Below are 16,028 nucleotides of genomic sequence, written 5' to 3'. Positions count from 1 at the left end.
GAGAACGGAATTGCGCGTTATTAATTAATTGAAATGAATTGAAATCGCAGCTGCGATTTGACAAATGATTTATCGCGGCACTGATTACGAAGACTATCGGGTGCATTGCAATATTTGGATGTGGCGCCTTTTAAATTGCATATTGGGCTCTTTCTCTCTTTCTCTCTTATTACTACATAGAATGATCGATTTACCATTTGATGGTATAACCGAGATAAAGAAATTTCTATTACCAATTGTACATAATAGCTAAAGTCGCTCTGATGTTTCAGATGTAACATACAGAGGGAGTAAATAATGATTTAATATCTTTTCTTCTTTATTTATACGTGACGCATTTATTATTTTTCATGCTATATCCCGATGAACAAGACAATATTTTTGAAAATGTTTTTCAAAAACTTTTTTAAACATCTTTAAAAATATTGTCTGCTCATTGGGATATGTTACACTTCTATCAACGCTAATGCAAAAAAGTCGAAATTGTATGTAAATAAATTATTACATCGCAGAAATTGCTTGTAAAACGTTGACGGTTGTCTGCATTATACTTGTTTCCTAAGAAAGTATTTTTTTTTTCAAACTTTTGTGATTTATATTTATAATTTATCATTATTTATATAACATTATTATTATAACCTTTTGTTCTAGTATAAAATGCATTCCAGAATAATATGCTTCTAAATAAAACTAAATAAGTTTGACACGCGATACATTTTAATTCTTCGCCTCTGACGGGATTCCCAGATTGAAAAGAAAAGAACTGCAAGTAAATTCTTAGAACATTTTATCTATATTACCAATATTTCCGCGTTGTGCTTACTCATCCATGAACTTTTTATTGTACGTTTTGTCGCGTTCCTATACATATGTACTTCGCGATGGAAATATGATTTCGAATTGTTTTCATTTCCATCTGATTTCTTATGTAACACACTATAAAAAGATACACATAACTAAACAATAGACATATCTTGTAAAAAAATACGCATAACTAAACAATAGACATATATCTTGTATGTAATAAAAAACGGCTTAAATTTTGGATTTTGTTGCACAAAAAAATAATTTAATATTAATAAATAATGAAATATATAAATAGTATATATATATTTTTTATATAATTCTAACATTAATAAATTATACAAAATAAAATATAAATATAAAATAAAAGTTTTTATTTTGTACGGAAATAATATATATTTTACGCAAAGAAAAATATATTGGATAAGAGAATGTCACAGCAAAAAACTTGATTTTCCATATTCAACATTTTATATTTACATATGCAGTCTTTTTTAAATTTTTATTTCAATTTTCATGCATAGTCTGTGTAATTAGAATTTTAAAAACATCTTTTTTAGTTTTTTACGTATTTAAAACAATCGATTAACATTTTCAGATATAGAATAATAAATATAAATTTCAGAAGAGCAAATATTATATGATGGGCAAAGAGACATGTATATATATATTACTTCGCTTTTATTATTATCATTTTTTTTTTTGATAGAACTAAAACAGAATGCCCATTTTACGATTTGAATATTGTAATATTGTTTGTCGCTGATGTCATTACAAAACGACGTGAATAGAAACGATGGTATCCTTGTTCAATCGGCAGCACATGTTAATGATGAGGTCGCAAAAATAAGAAAAATGCGACGACGTTCCACTCGCTCTCTCATTGAGATTCGAAACGTTCAGAAAGCAAGTTAGTTTGAGAAACACGATTGCACCAAAGTAACTTCACGCACAAACTGTTCGAGTTTTCTCGTATATGTCATATAGCCACGGTAATATTTAAAAAAAAATTAAGATTTGAAATTAAAACAAAACTAAAAGTAATATTAATCAAAAGAAATCTCGCTCTCGCCAACTGAAGGAAAAACCATCGATCATCAACGTCCGTTCACGAGTTTATCTACCAAAATCAGCATGGTAAGTGATAAGGCAATAATGGATTTAAATTTCAAATTCTGGCGCATTATTATCGTTTTATTTGTATATATTGCTATTATTAGTATATATATTATTATTATGAATGTACTTTTTTACATTTTGGATTCTCCTCGGCAGATAGTGGATTTCAATAAATTTAAGATTATTGTGTTACTTATTAAATAAAGTATCTAATATAGTTTATTCGACAGATACATTTCTGGTATTTTTCTTTATAAATTAAATATTAACTATATAATATAAATAGAGAAAAAAATACCTAAAAAGATTAGCTGAAATTAAAATTAATCGATATTAGAAAAAATAATCCTTAATCTATAGAATTAACAATTAAAGAAAAGAAGATAGACTTAAGATGACAACGAAAAAAAGATTCAATAGAATTATTACAGAAAATTCTATTTTCATATATACGATATTACGTAGAATCCATTTTTTTAAATGCAAAAGATCATAAACGCAATACGGCGATTAAAATAAATTATGTAAATATGAAATTTCAAATACAATTGCGTTTGCATTTTATTATCAATTGTAAAAAAACTTGGTCATTAAATTCATAATAATAAATAACAATACTCGACCCCATTATTTGTATTATTTTTATTTGTAAAGATATATGTGTGCTGGAAGGCTAATTTAAACTGAACTAAATTTAAACAATTTTTTGCATTAATATAAGTTCTTAAATACGTAATATCCTTTTTAAATGTATAATTTTTTAAATATATATTATCTTTATCATTTCATATTAATATATATGAACATCTGTATGTGGAAACTCGATTTAATATGTATTCTTTTTAATATTTGAATATCTCCTTAACTAAATATAAATATATCTTCAATGTCAATGTATATATGTTGTTAAGGAAACTAGATCATATGATTCTTATAGTAGTCGATTTTTATAAGTATCAAAACTTGATCACTTAATTCTAATAATTTAAAAGTGATATCGTTTTATATTCATATACACACTATAAAGTATAAATTTCTCACATTATATATATATGCGAGGAAAAGAAATTATTATTACATAATTACATTGAGTGTTTTATTATATTACATAATCGATAGGATATGTTTATTTTAAATGCGCAAAAATACGAATAGTAAAAATACGAATGTGTCATTACATAAAATATACAATCTATTTGGCCAGAACTTTTTATTGAATCAATCGAATAAACGAAGTCTAAGCACGTACATAGCACCTTGGCTTTCGAAATCGAAATCGACACTCTCAGATCACGAATTGATGTTTTTGCAAACGCTAGTACGTTTGTCGCGTCATCGCGTATCGCGTATCGCGCTATCGCGTCAGTGGTTAGTGTTAGTGGCGGGCCAGTTGCCGAGCCGTCTAGACGTAGAGATTTGTTTTTTCGCTCGTTTCAAGAACCAGTTGAATTTTCTGGATCAGGGTTCTTTTGCCATATATTCTTACCCGCAACCTTACTAAGGCAACGTTCAAGCGTCTACGTTTCCTGCTTTCAGTTGATCCGACAATACGTCCGACGCGGTGCTAGTAATCGTACCATTAACGTCACGAAAGGTAATGTATGCGTGTATGAACTATATACCTGCAGACACAGATATGCTATGTCATTTGTCACTTTCTCTTTTTCCACCTCGCGCACAGCCGACATGATTACTGCGATTTTTTAAAATTTATTTCTCTAAACTCTAAACAAATGTGATTACTACTTATCTAACGTAGTTGCTTTTCCATTCATTTTCTCGCGTGCAAATTATGCAACTCCCAAGAGATCGGATATTCTGGCGACTATCTCAGGTCGCGACCGAGAATTGATATGAGATGCTTTGTCACGCTATACATATACTACCCGTTTTTTTTTTTTTTTTTTTAATACATATATTACATTTATTTTATATATATTGCATTTTACACTTTTATTTTGTTTTATCTAAGAATATCTAACTTTAGAACACTGTAGTGAAGTATTTTTAAAATGTGTTGATATATTTAGCGATTATTTTATCATTTATTTTCATTTCATGTATTATATGAATCAATGTATCTTTTAGATTTTTTGAAAGCCATGCCGTGCCCATTCTTGACTCGTTTGTCTGCGAATTATGTTCGTAATTATGGATCATCCCTGATAATGAACTATCGGCAACATTGTCCAGTACTGTCAAGATTGTTCAGTACAATGTCAGAGTCAGTGGAGCCTCAACCAATTCCAGAGTCTATACAAAATCAATGCCCATTCTTGTCCAGAGAACGGAACGCTGTTAAGGAAGCCAATCCTGCAATGGAAGAAGATGTTATTAGCATAAATGATAATCAAAAGGAAGAAGTCCAGTTTCCCTATGAAGAATTTTTCCATGAGCAAATTATGCGAAAAAAGAAAGATCATTCATACAGGATATTCAAAAAAGTGAATCGTCTAGCTGAAAACTTTCCAGGAGCTTTAGAATATTCCTGTGGCAAGAAAGCTATTACCGTATGGTGTTCTAACGATTATCTAGGGATGTCACGCCATCCCATGGTGATTAATGCAGTCCGAGAAGCTTTAGAAAAATACGGTGCTGGAGCTGGAGGCACGAGAAACATTTCGGGCAACTCTACCGCTCATATAATGTTGGAGAAACGACTGGCGCTGCTGCATAAGAAGGACGCTGGTTTGCTTTTCACTTCCTGCTTCGTCGCCAATGATTCTACTTTGTTCACGCTAGCAAAAAGACTGCCAGGATGTCATATATTTTCCGACGCCGGAAATCATGCCTCTATGATACAGGGCATAAAAAACAGCGGCGTGCCAAAGCATGTATTCCGACACAATGACGTCGAACATTTGGAAGAGCTTCTGTCAAAAGTAGATAAAAGCGTGCCAAAGATTGTGGCATTCGAGACTGTGCATTCCATGACCGGTGATATTTGTCCATTGGAAGAATTATGCGATGTCGCGCATAAATACGGTGCAATAACGTTCATTGACGAAGTTCATGCGGTCGGCTTGTATGGTCATTCGGGCGCTGGTATCGGCGAGAGAGATTGTATACTTGATAAGATGGATATTATTTCCGGTACTTTGGGAAAGGCGTTTGGTAATTGCGGCGGTTACATTGTTGGTTCCACGAATCTGATAGATATGATAAGAAGTTATGCTGCCGGTTTTATTTTTACCACTTCATTACCGCCTACTGTATTGCATGGAGCCTTGACATCCGTCGAGATTTTGGCATCGAACGAAGGCAGGTCATTAAGGACAAATCATCAGAACAATGTGGCCTATATGAAATCTATTCTTACTGCCGCAGGTCTTCCAATCGAACCATCGCCCTCTCACATCATTCCTATAAAGGTAATTTATAATTAAACGATTATAATTAAAATTTATTAATATAAATAAAAATTATTAATTACTAACATAAATATGTATATTTTTTTTAGATAGGAGACCCATTGTTATGCAGTCAGATAGCGGACCATTTATTAAATGACAAAGGACACTATATACAAGCTATAAATTATCCCACTGTTCCAAAGGGTGAAGAGAAATTAAGATTAGCACCAACACCAGGACACACTCGAGCCATGATGGATAAATTTGTGCAAGACGCGCTGGATATTTTTCATCAACTTAATATACCTAAAGTGATTAAACCGAACGGAGCACCGCGTGCTATCTTGGTTCATTGACGAATGTATATAAAATAAGAATGATCGCGTTATCGTACAAACAGGAGCTTACCTTTATAAAGGTGTTTATTTATATAGGTTCTCTATTTATGTGTTGTTTCGAGACAACAATATAAATTATCTAATACATAAATCCTATTATCAAAGTTAACAATTAAGAGGTTTAAATAAAGTGTTAACTGATACAATTTATCGTGATAATTTACTTTCCCTCCTCCTTAGTATTTTTTAGTATGCATTTTTTATTTCATAGTATGAATTTGTGATATATATTACACTCGTCTGATTTTTACGACCACTTGATTATTCGCGCATGCGCCGATGCATCTCTTCTGTTGCTCGTGTCCGCTGTGTCGTCTGCAGTTTATTTGTCAATTCTGTGACTCGAGTTTTTTTTAAATGCACGAATTTTTCTCTTCTGAAATCACATCGTCGATTAGTAAGCACGCATGTGTCCGTACAAAAATCAGAGGAAAGCACCAATCGCGATTCTAACGCGTTTCTTTGGGAATCGCTTATATTGAGTACATTGATGTTTGTCGACGATCGAATTTAGGTTAGGAGGATGAGAAGCTTCGTCAATATTTTCAAGATGCTCGTCGCGTTCTTTTACGATTATGCGCGCGGGTTGTCTTACACGGTAACGACGATACTCGTATTATGTTACTGCCTCCATCCGGCGCGTTTCGCTTCCCACTACACCTTCATCAAGACCGAGAATATTTACGAGGAGATGGAAAGATCGTATCCGCCGAGGGATAACTCCTGCGTGATATCCGTTAACGGTAGACGGTCCTCTCAATTGCTCTATCCGGAGGAGCATCCCCGGGAGGATCCGGTGGCGATGGCTCGACGACTCGGTATACTACCGGGTGGCCAATGGAAGCCTCTCAACTGTCACCCGCTCTTCAACGTTGCCATCATATTGCCATACCGCAACCGGCAGAGTCAGCTTGCTGTTTTCATGAATTATATACATCCGTTTTTGCAAGCGCAAAATCTGGACTATCGGATATTCGTCATCGAGCAGAGCCCGATGCGCGAGTTTAATCGCGCCAAGCTCTTCAACGTCGGTTACGCGGAGGCCACCAAAATCAATGACTTTCACTGTTTCATTTTCCAAGACATAGATCTGATACCGCAGAATCTCGATAATATCTATGCGTGCACTAAAATGCCCAGACACATGAGTTCCAGTGTAAATACTTTTCGATATAATCTACCTTATACAGGTCTGTTTGGGGGTGCAATAGCATTAACGAGAAAACAATTCGAAAGAGTGAATGGATTTTCCAATGTTTTCTACGGTTGGGGCGGAGAGGACGATGACTTTTACAGTCGCTTACAGTTCAGAGGTTTTCAGGTTTGAGCAATATAGTTCAGTATATAATCATGTGACGAGATAGATTTTTACAAGTTACTTATATATTGATTTTGTTTGGCAGATTACACGCTTTGGACCTGATGTGGCGCAGTATTATATGCTAACACATAAGAAGGAACCTCCCAGCACCGCAAGATTCGCGAATTTGGAGAATGGTGCTCGTAGGTACGATACTGATGGACTTAACAATTTGGAATACAGAGTATTGAACCATCAATTACGACCTCTATACTCTTGGATTTTAGCCGATGTGTAATTTTTATATAAGTTTTTTTATAAGATATATATATATATTGCACATATTCTTTATAAATTGGCTATGATTATAAGTTACAATAGCATACTATTATTTTTCAGCAGCACCAAAAAATTTTATCTTATACAGAATACATACTAATCGAACAAATATAATTGATGGCATGCTGTGATAGAGTATATGATTAAATCTCGCAATATTACTTAGTGATGATTAAAATACTACTGCACTTTTGTGTATTAGATTTGGAAAATTCTAAGCCTGCAACAAATACTTTTTACAATCAAAATAATGCTTTTTTTCAATAGCACTAATAAATTAATAGTTTGTAATTAGTTAACAGTTTGTACAAAAGATAATAATCTAGTTATATAATTGATAAGGGTTGAAGACTGTAATCATGAAAAAAGCCATTTTTTTTACACAATTCCTCAAAATAAGAAGCAATATTACTTGAAGATACATAATATACTTTCATTCTCTAAATCATTATTTAATCTCATATTTTCATCATATTTATATACATAAAAGAATTGTAGTTATTTAATGGCACAAGAATCCATTTCATAATAAAAAGTATATTATATAATCTTTGGTTGTAAGATATATAATACTTACCTTATACATGCTCAAAGAGATTCTGGTCTTTATGTACCTCTTGTGTTATAATAATGTAGTGATTTTGGTACATTGTGATTGTTCCTAATTGTTTTAGATATAAAATAATTTTTTTCTGTTATAAAACAAAGTCTGATGTAATATTGTATAAATATTTAAATATGATTGAATTAGAGAATTTTCTCTAATATTGTTCACTAACGAGTTTACTAACGATTATAGTAACAACTTATTATAAATCTCCGTTTTTCTTGGTTTGTATCTCTGAATATAATAAAGATGATAGTGATAAAATTATTATATAAGGTGTGTCATATTATAACAATGAAGTATTATAAAACAATAAAATGTGTATGTATTAATTTATTATTAAATATTAAAGAGAAAACGACTGTAGAAATAAAAATGTAGATATAAATAAGACAACTAGTATATAGTGTAACACCATACTGATCTACATTTTGTGAATATTTTTAAAAAATATTGTATATTATATAAGGAATATATTTAAAACGATGAAATACAAAATTTTATTGTTTTACTAAGCTTAAAGTATGATTCTAAAAAAAAAAAAAAAGTAATATTTAACATTCCAGTGTGTTCTACTTTTTTGACTTTCATGTGAAAATACATATTATAGTATTAATATATATGTATACATGCTCTATTAAGAGCATATATCTCTCTCTATTTCTATTTCAGATAAATATCCCTTCATTACATATTTAAAATTTGTAATAAACCTCGAAAAATACTAATAGAGGTGATTAAATTTATAAATTATATATTAACAAAATATGTATATCGTGATATATATTTATAGTTCTATAGATAATTGTTCTAAAACCACTGTATCGAAGTATTTCTTTTTATATAATCTTTGACAGGCTTTACAATTGAATACTTTTTATTCTTTATTGCTAATATTGTGTTACTCGATCATAATTGTTCCTAGAAAAAGAGATTTTAAATGAGAATGATAATCGAGTCAGATAAGCAAGTTTAGAAAAGTTAATAAATTATATAGAAAATATCCACGCGTTTCCATCATGCGAGCAATAATATATGTCGCATGTACATTTATTAATTCTTCTTGATGTTATTAAATACATGAATCTCGCATGATAATTTTAGAAAAATAGTAATAAATTGTAAGAATGATGTTAGAAATGTGTATATATTCTTTCAATTGTACAAAAAAAAATTATTAAAAAAAAAAAAAAAAAGAAAAAAAAAATGTATACATTAATAAATATAATATCCAAAAATATATCTTTATATTCAGTTTGATATAATTAGATTGAAGGAATTTATTACATTTCATTATACGATATAATAAATATAAGATGCGTTAATAAAGATCAATTGAAATATCTTGGATAATAAGAGGAATAGATTGTGTATTTTTTTTTTTTTCATTTTTGCGAAGCAAGGCATATTATTTCTCTTCTTGAACATATTAAAAAAGTACGAATATTTCTAATAATGTGTAACAATATTCATAGTAAAGTGATATTGTTCGTACAACTCGCTCATTAGATCAATGAATATTTTATTATGCTTCAAAATATTTAACTTGTGATGTTCTGTATTGCTTACAACTTTAAAGAGAATTTTTCATGATCAGATACGCTCAGCATCAATTTTTTTACCAATATACCTTATACTGATATACATTCAACTGTACATATTATATTCTTGGCGAAGAACATTATTGCATTGAACAATGACGTAACACAATTCATAATAGACTATTTCAACAGAGTGATTCATTTTTTCTATACCAAAAATCACAACTCTTGAAAAAATCAGGAATAATATAATTAAAAGGATTAAAAGGAGAGAGTTACTCTTTTTTCGCAAGTGTGACACCGCCGTTATATAAATAAAAGTAGAAAATGGCATATGTGTATGTGTGTATGTGTATGAATCTTGACAGTACATTGTATTTTTATATATTACAAAAAAGAAAACGAAATTTATACAATATGCCATTATCTTGAAGCATGAGAACAGAACGAGGATATATGAAATGCGTATATATTGCATAGAGTATACACACAGTTCCAAGAATTGATCACTGTGCAATTATTGGTAAGTAACTACAGTATTCGAATAACAATACGAGCGTGTGTAATTACGTGTCTATGGAAAATCGAGTACGAGTAAACTTATATGTATATATATATAAATTTATTATAATAGTGTGTATATATATCTTACCTATTACGTGTCAGATAGTTCTTGATATCGCGCATACATCATCTTTTTCACGCAGTCCTTATAAGTATCGCCCGGTAATGCGCTATACGACGAAGCCTTCGCTCCTAATCCAGCCGTAGGGACGCGTCTTTCGGCTTCAATAATACTCGTTCTACCTTGATTAGATTTTCCTAAGCCCATCCCTTCGCTCCAGCCCATTTTCTGCAGTAATTTATTGCCGACGTTGTCTGATCCGATACCGGCTCGCGTAGGTTCCTCGTAAGACACTGACATCTCCTCTACTCTGGTTTTTAAGTATTTCTCTTTCAATTTATTGGGTTGCGGTGGTTCAGGTTCGCCATACTTGGCTCGCCTTTCTTTAGCACGGTCTCTGTATTTGTTGTTCCTTTGTTGCGGATCGTTAGGATCTAGACCGCGTACTTGATACCAATTTTCCAGATTCTGCTTATGGAGATCGGACAGCTGTTGATGCCGGAGTAACGCCTCCTTACTTGGGAACTGTCGTTTGCAGAGTAAACATGCCAGCTTACTCCAATCAGTATGCTGTTTCTCTTCTTGTTGGACATCTTCTATCTCCTCCTCCGTATCGCTACCACCACCGTAAGCGGCTACCAATCCATTACCACTCTGATCTTCATCCTCGTGATAAGGAGTCGCAATGGTTTTCTTTTCCAGAATGGCGTACCCCGCATCCGCCGCACCGCTGCCACCAATGCCCTGACTGCCGTCTACACCGGCAAATTCCGAGTTCCAATTATTCTTCGCGTTTTCCTTTTTCTGATTCAACGTTTTAGCCCAACGTTCCATGTCTTTTGCTATCTTCTTCGCTACTTTCACTTTATCCTGCTTGGTGTCTTTCTTTTTATTCTCATCCTCTTTCGACGCCTCTTGAGCCATATTAGTGGCTGATGAAGTCGTAGCCTGATTGCCGATTGTGGTCGCGGAATCTGTACCGCTTGCTGTTGCTGTTATTGTACTTGCAGCACCCTGCGTCGTACTCGCAGTGGTCTATAAAACGTAAAAATTAAAATGTCCTTCGTATTAGTATTCTTAAACTAATTTCATGATGTACAAAAATCTTTTCTTAAAGATTTTACCTTAGCTGGTTGATAAGAGAATGATTCGGCGTCCCAATAAAGAAACTGTTGTGTATGACTATTGTAATAATATTGCGAATTCGGATCGTAATATAATCCCGTACTAGGATCATAATAGTAGCCAGATGATTCATCATAATGATAAGTGCTGACGTCCGGTACAGCTAAATGATAATTATACGTGATAGTATTTTATAAAGCTCAATTATCTAAAATAGATTTAAATAGTATTATTCTTGAGAAAACTCACAGTATACTTTTCCATCGCTGGAGTGTGCAGGAACTCTGCCACTCGCTAACGTTGTACTAGATGGTGCTGTAGGAGTTGGTCGCCCCTTTACGTCATCGGCATCGCTTCCTAATTTCCTGGATGCCTGCAATTGTTGTATAGCGGACTGTGCCACCGCCGCGGCCGCGTTTACTCGATCTGTCTGATTTAGAGACGGCAATGTGATCGCCGAGCCCTGCATTATCTGATTTTGATAGTACTGTGTGTAATACTGAAGGTAATGGGCCTTTTGCGCAGGTGTTTTGGCATACAAATTGGCACTGTATTCGGCCAATTGGGCCACGTCGTCTAGGGTATATCTCTGCGGTTGGGCATCGTTCGACTTCCACGCGTTCGTGTTATTAATCTGATGAAGCTTACAATACGTTATCTCCACCTTTCTGCCGTCGACTACCAGTCCTTGCTTTGTGAGTGCAGTATGCAAGTACATCGCATCCACTACGTTGCCCATTTCCAAATAGCATACTCCACGAGATGTATTCGTAAGAGAATCGCGACCGATGCGAATACTGCGTATCGGCATGGATGACAAATTCTTCATCGCTTGTAGAACCGAATCCTCGGTCGTTAATACGTCTAATCCCCGTAGAAGTACGGTGTTCGTGGGATGAGGACTGATTTCGTCGCTGCCTTCTCCGCCTTCCTCGCTCTCCGCTCGCGAAGCGGAACATTTGAAGCAAGTCTCACGTCGTTTAAAATTGTGTGCTCCACACTGTGTGTAAAATAAATGTATCGTTATTCGTGAATACGTAATATTTCTACAAAAAAAAAAAGCCGAAACAAAGTGATACAAACCTTAACACAATGCCAATCCTGTGTATTTTTGGCTGGTGGTTTATCCACATGACATTCTTTCGGGATACTGTACTGCATCAATGCGCGATACTGGTCCTGCAGCATCAGCACTCCCTGAAACAGAGAATTTCAGTGTTATCCCGTCCAACGTCTTCCTAAGGCCTCTTGTTTTTCCCGTAAACTTCCTTCTTGGTTGACGAAATATTATAGTTTTCTACTTCATAGCTTTCTGTCTCGAGCGAACAAAGCCTCGTTGGCTTATTAACATGGGCCATTCCACACCGTTTGCAGACCGATTTGTTTTCTCATGCGCGATTCATATAAACGATCGTAATATTCAAATTTCCATAAGTGCAAGCAAGCAGCATGATGCATCACTTGCATGTGTGAATTGTTATGTAAATAAAAAATTCGTGCATAATCTTTATAAAAACTTCGAAAACGTCATTAATCAATAATCGCATCAAGAACCAAGCGAAACGGAAGAAGCAAAGATACAAATAATATGACAGAAAAGCGGATGACGCGATTAGCATAAAAATTATGGTTTGTAAATTAATCCGTCACATGTCAGAGTACAATGCACGATCAAAACGCGATATTATAAGACGACTGGAATGACCCTTTTCCGATCTTCATTGTTAGTTGACGAACTCTTTAATGATAAAAGGACAAGTAAAAGCACGCGACGCGGCGAAAAATCCCTCAGTAAACTTAATATTTGCGCGAATATTGCGAGCGAGTTAAGAAAAAGTCTGCAAAATATGTGGGGAATTCCTAGATAAATAATTAAATACGGTTTAGCTTAACAGGTGCACAGCCGTGGCCACGGGGAGGGCCAGAGGGCTGCGTTACCGTGCCTTGCCGCCACGGGGCAGTCGGTGGCACGCGTGCGACAACGCATCGGTTGAGTATCTGGACCGAACTTCGTTCTACCTGTTTCATCTCCATCCACCGTGCGGCCTCCTGAGTCGCGTTAAACTCGACGAATGCAAAACCTCGCGAAGCACCTATACAGAGCAAATACACACATATCCAGAGTTAATCCACATTTTTGCCTGGAAGTCTCTACTCTGAGAGGGCAGGCAATCACAGCACCAACCATTGTGACAGACCGAGTTTCAAACGAAGTGTGTCTCTTCGCTTCGTCGCTCACTTTCATTTTCCATTTTACCTAAATCTCACCAGAACGAATTCCGTGCGAGAGACCGCAGTTCATCGATTATATTTCGTGAACCGATACAATATATATAATTTAATATTACCGGGAATTTTTCAAATATCAAACCTAGCTGAGGCAAAATTTCTTGGCCTTTTTTTCTTTTATCCTTCTATCACGTAACGGACGAGAATGATGTAAAGACTTTTGCGAACAAAATGATGCTGATAATAAAAACCGCGATCCCGGATGTATTAATCGTATTTATATACCGTAGTCTGTAGTAATAGTAGTAGTATTGTAATAGTAGTAGTAGATCAAATTAAAACTTAATAACAAAGACATTGTTTTAATAGCAATACGAAAGATTTTTTTGTTTCTATTTAAAATATGAAGTTTTAAAATTGAGGAAGAATAAGAAAAATTTGTGAATCTATCAAATATTGATTTTTTTTTTAAATTTATATTTTTTGTTTTAAAATACTTATTTATGATCTTCCTTTAGGAGGGTCATAATATTGGCTCCCTTCATATCACAAGATAAATAAAAGAAAAAAGCATAGTTGTATTACTATTAAAATAACATCTTCAGATGTAACATCTGAAAGTAAAACACAAGCGGGTACTCTAATAGAAGAATTGAATGTTATGTATCCCTATAATTATATAACTACAAGTTATATTATTGTATCTTACTTGTAACAGTTGAGAATTTGTTATTAAAGAGTATTAATTGTGCTTCAAACATGATTTTACTTTGGTTGGTAGATATAATTCAAAATTATGTGCATACTGTGTAAAGTAAATTTAATAAATCTCATTGTGAACTATCTCTTATGTTTTTTGCAAGTAGCTTAATATTCTCTTTTTAAATCTCTCGCATTTTTTTTTTTTTTTTATTTTCCTCTTATCAAGAATAAATAAATAGTCGATAGTCAAATTAACAAAATTTTGAGATATATGATTGGTACTAAAATATTACAAACAAAAGCTCTTAAAATTAAATAAATAGCCTTGCAAGAAATTCATTGAAACTTTATATATAATATAATATTTGCTATATCTATTTATATTATAATAAATTTCAAAATAATTTTTTGCATGTTCTGTTTATGCAATTTTGTAAGAGATAATGATTGTATAAATCTCATAGTAGGTAATAATATTATAACAGTCCAGTTCATATGCATAATAACATCATAAGGATGTATTAAAATTGTTAATATAATGCAATAGTTACCTGTATCTTTTTTTCGAATCAGCCTGATGTCCTTAGGCATAAGACCACAATTGAGGATGTCTTGCCGCACCTGTGATACACACATCATAATGATAATAATGATGCCATGTTCTATAATGCTGGCTCATCGAGTGGCCACTATATGTTAGGCCACAAAGTTGACAACCTACGTCATTTTCAGTAATATGTTGAGCAAGCCCACGTATCATTATGGTGTTGTTGGGCGATTGTGATTTGTAGTGGATCCCTTCCATGGACGAGCTATAGGCACGACCATGGTCATGTTCAAAGTCCAAACTTTCTCGACTATGATCGTCGTCGCGATCACGATCCCGATCCTCCCGTTTTCCCCTACGGTCCCTATCTCTGTCCCGATCCCTGTCACGTCTAGAACGATCTCTATCTCTGTCTCTGTCCCTATCCCTATCCCTGTCTCGTTCTACAGAGTCTCTGTCTCTTTGTCTCCCATAACGATCTTCGCGATCCCTATAGCTGCGATCACGATCGTCTCTACTACGATCTCTCCTATCCCTTGAACGATCTCTCTCACGATCCCTATCTCTTCCACGATGATTTCTATAGTCTGGACTACGATGATCCCTATCACGATGATCAACATCACGATGTTCCGAATACTCTGGTGATCTGTTACTTCCATAATCATTGCGATAGTCATAATCAGAATTGTGACTTCTTCTTTCTGGCCCATAGCCAGGTTCCCAAGGATCAATGTTATTGCTGTACATGTTGTTTGCGCATTTATTCAACTTCTGTAAAAAAAAATTTTTATTGTTTTTACATATTCAACAAAGAAAATTCTGGTTTCATATGCATATATAAGCTATGCAAAATACATTTTGAACATATAATATAAAATAATAATAGATAGTTTTCTTATTTGATAATATGTCAAGAAAATGATTATATGTAATGTTGTAATATCATATATGCATATGTAACATTATATGTAATATCAATTCTAATTCTATTATTTTTCTTTACAATATTATTTTTTCTATATGCACATATATATTTTTTTAATATATTCGAAATGTAAGAAAATAAATAAAAATTATATATTCATTATATATATGTGTGTATGTGTGCGTGTATTATTCAAATTCTTTATTTTATGTATATTAAAATTAAATTTTAATATATATACTTCATTTAACGTTACAAATGTTTCAAATTGTTTGATTGATCATTCAGTATAAATAAATCTTTGCTCCTTTAGTTAATTAAACAATTCAAAATATTTGTAATGCCAAGTAGAGTATAGTCTTAATAATAAATATATATTCCCATAATTATTTTAATTTATATTATAAAAAT

At 33.3% G+C, this 16,028-nt stretch overlaps 3 protein-coding genes across 5 annotated transcripts in view; 2 read left to right on the top strand and 1 right to left on the bottom strand.

Annotated features, from left to right (window-relative positions):
* Positions 1 to 1,662: 1,662 nt before the first annotated feature.
* LOC115241079 (5-aminolevulinate synthase, erythroid-specific, mitochondrial) lies at positions 1,663 to 5,818 on the top strand. The gene is made up of 4 exons (XM_029816631.1): positions 1,663 to 1,941; positions 3,460 to 3,517; positions 4,012 to 5,294; positions 5,384 to 5,818. Exons 1-4 carry the CDS (start codon positions 1,939 to 1,941, stop codon positions 5,630 to 5,632), a joined length of 1,593 nt encoding a protein of 530 aa, XP_029672491.1. The 5' UTR covers positions 1,663 to 1,938; the 3' UTR covers positions 5,633 to 5,818.
* Positions 5,819 to 5,948: 130 nt separating this feature from the next.
* LOC115241081 (beta-1,4-galactosyltransferase 1-like) lies at positions 5,949 to 8,467 on the top strand. Of its 2 annotated transcripts, XM_029816633.1 has the most exons (3): positions 5,949 to 6,995; positions 7,078 to 7,268; positions 7,377 to 8,467. In XM_029816633.1, exons 1-3 carry the CDS (start codon positions 6,198 to 6,200, stop codon positions 7,411 to 7,413), a joined length of 1,026 nt encoding a protein of 341 aa, XP_029672493.1. In that variant the 5' UTR covers positions 5,949 to 6,197; the 3' UTR covers positions 7,414 to 8,467. The 2 variants fall into 2 exon arrangements, with proteins under 2 accessions (XP_029672493.1, XP_029672494.1); XM_029816634.1 differs by having other exon boundaries at positions 7,078 to 8,467.
* A 693-nt stretch (positions 8,468 to 9,160) lies between these two features.
* The window catches only part of LOC115241078 (RNA-binding protein 5-like), an 8,318-nt gene continuing 1,450 nt past the window's right edge, over positions 9,161 to 16,028 (bottom strand). For both annotated transcript variants that reach the window (XM_029816628.1, XM_029816629.1), the window contains exons 2-8: positions 14,864 to 15,463; positions 14,694 to 14,763; positions 13,231 to 13,304; positions 12,295 to 12,408; positions 11,461 to 12,211; positions 11,211 to 11,374; positions 9,161 to 11,121 (exon numbers count right to left, since the gene is read on the bottom strand). In XM_029816628.1, coding sequence (XP_029672488.1) covers positions 10,117 to 11,121; positions 11,211 to 11,374; positions 11,461 to 12,211; positions 12,295 to 12,408; positions 13,231 to 13,304; positions 14,694 to 14,763; positions 14,864 to 15,439 — 2,754 coding nt within the window. In that variant the 5' untranslated portion in view covers positions 15,440 to 15,463 and the 3' untranslated portion in view covers positions 9,161 to 10,116. The remainder of the gene's footprint in view (positions 11,122 to 11,210; positions 11,375 to 11,460; positions 12,212 to 12,294; positions 12,409 to 13,230; positions 13,305 to 14,693; positions 14,764 to 14,863; positions 15,464 to 16,028) is intronic.

This window comes from Formica exsecta, unplaced genomic scaffold (genome assembly GCF_003651465.1).
Source record: "Formica exsecta isolate Colony F162 unplaced genomic scaffold, ASM365146v1 scaffold465, whole genome shotgun sequence".
Classification (NCBI taxonomy): Eukaryota; Metazoa; Arthropoda; class Insecta; order Hymenoptera; family Formicidae; genus Formica; species Formica exsecta.
Note: the sequence above shows the minus strand (reverse complement) of the source record. Positions and strands in the feature narration are given on the sequence as shown.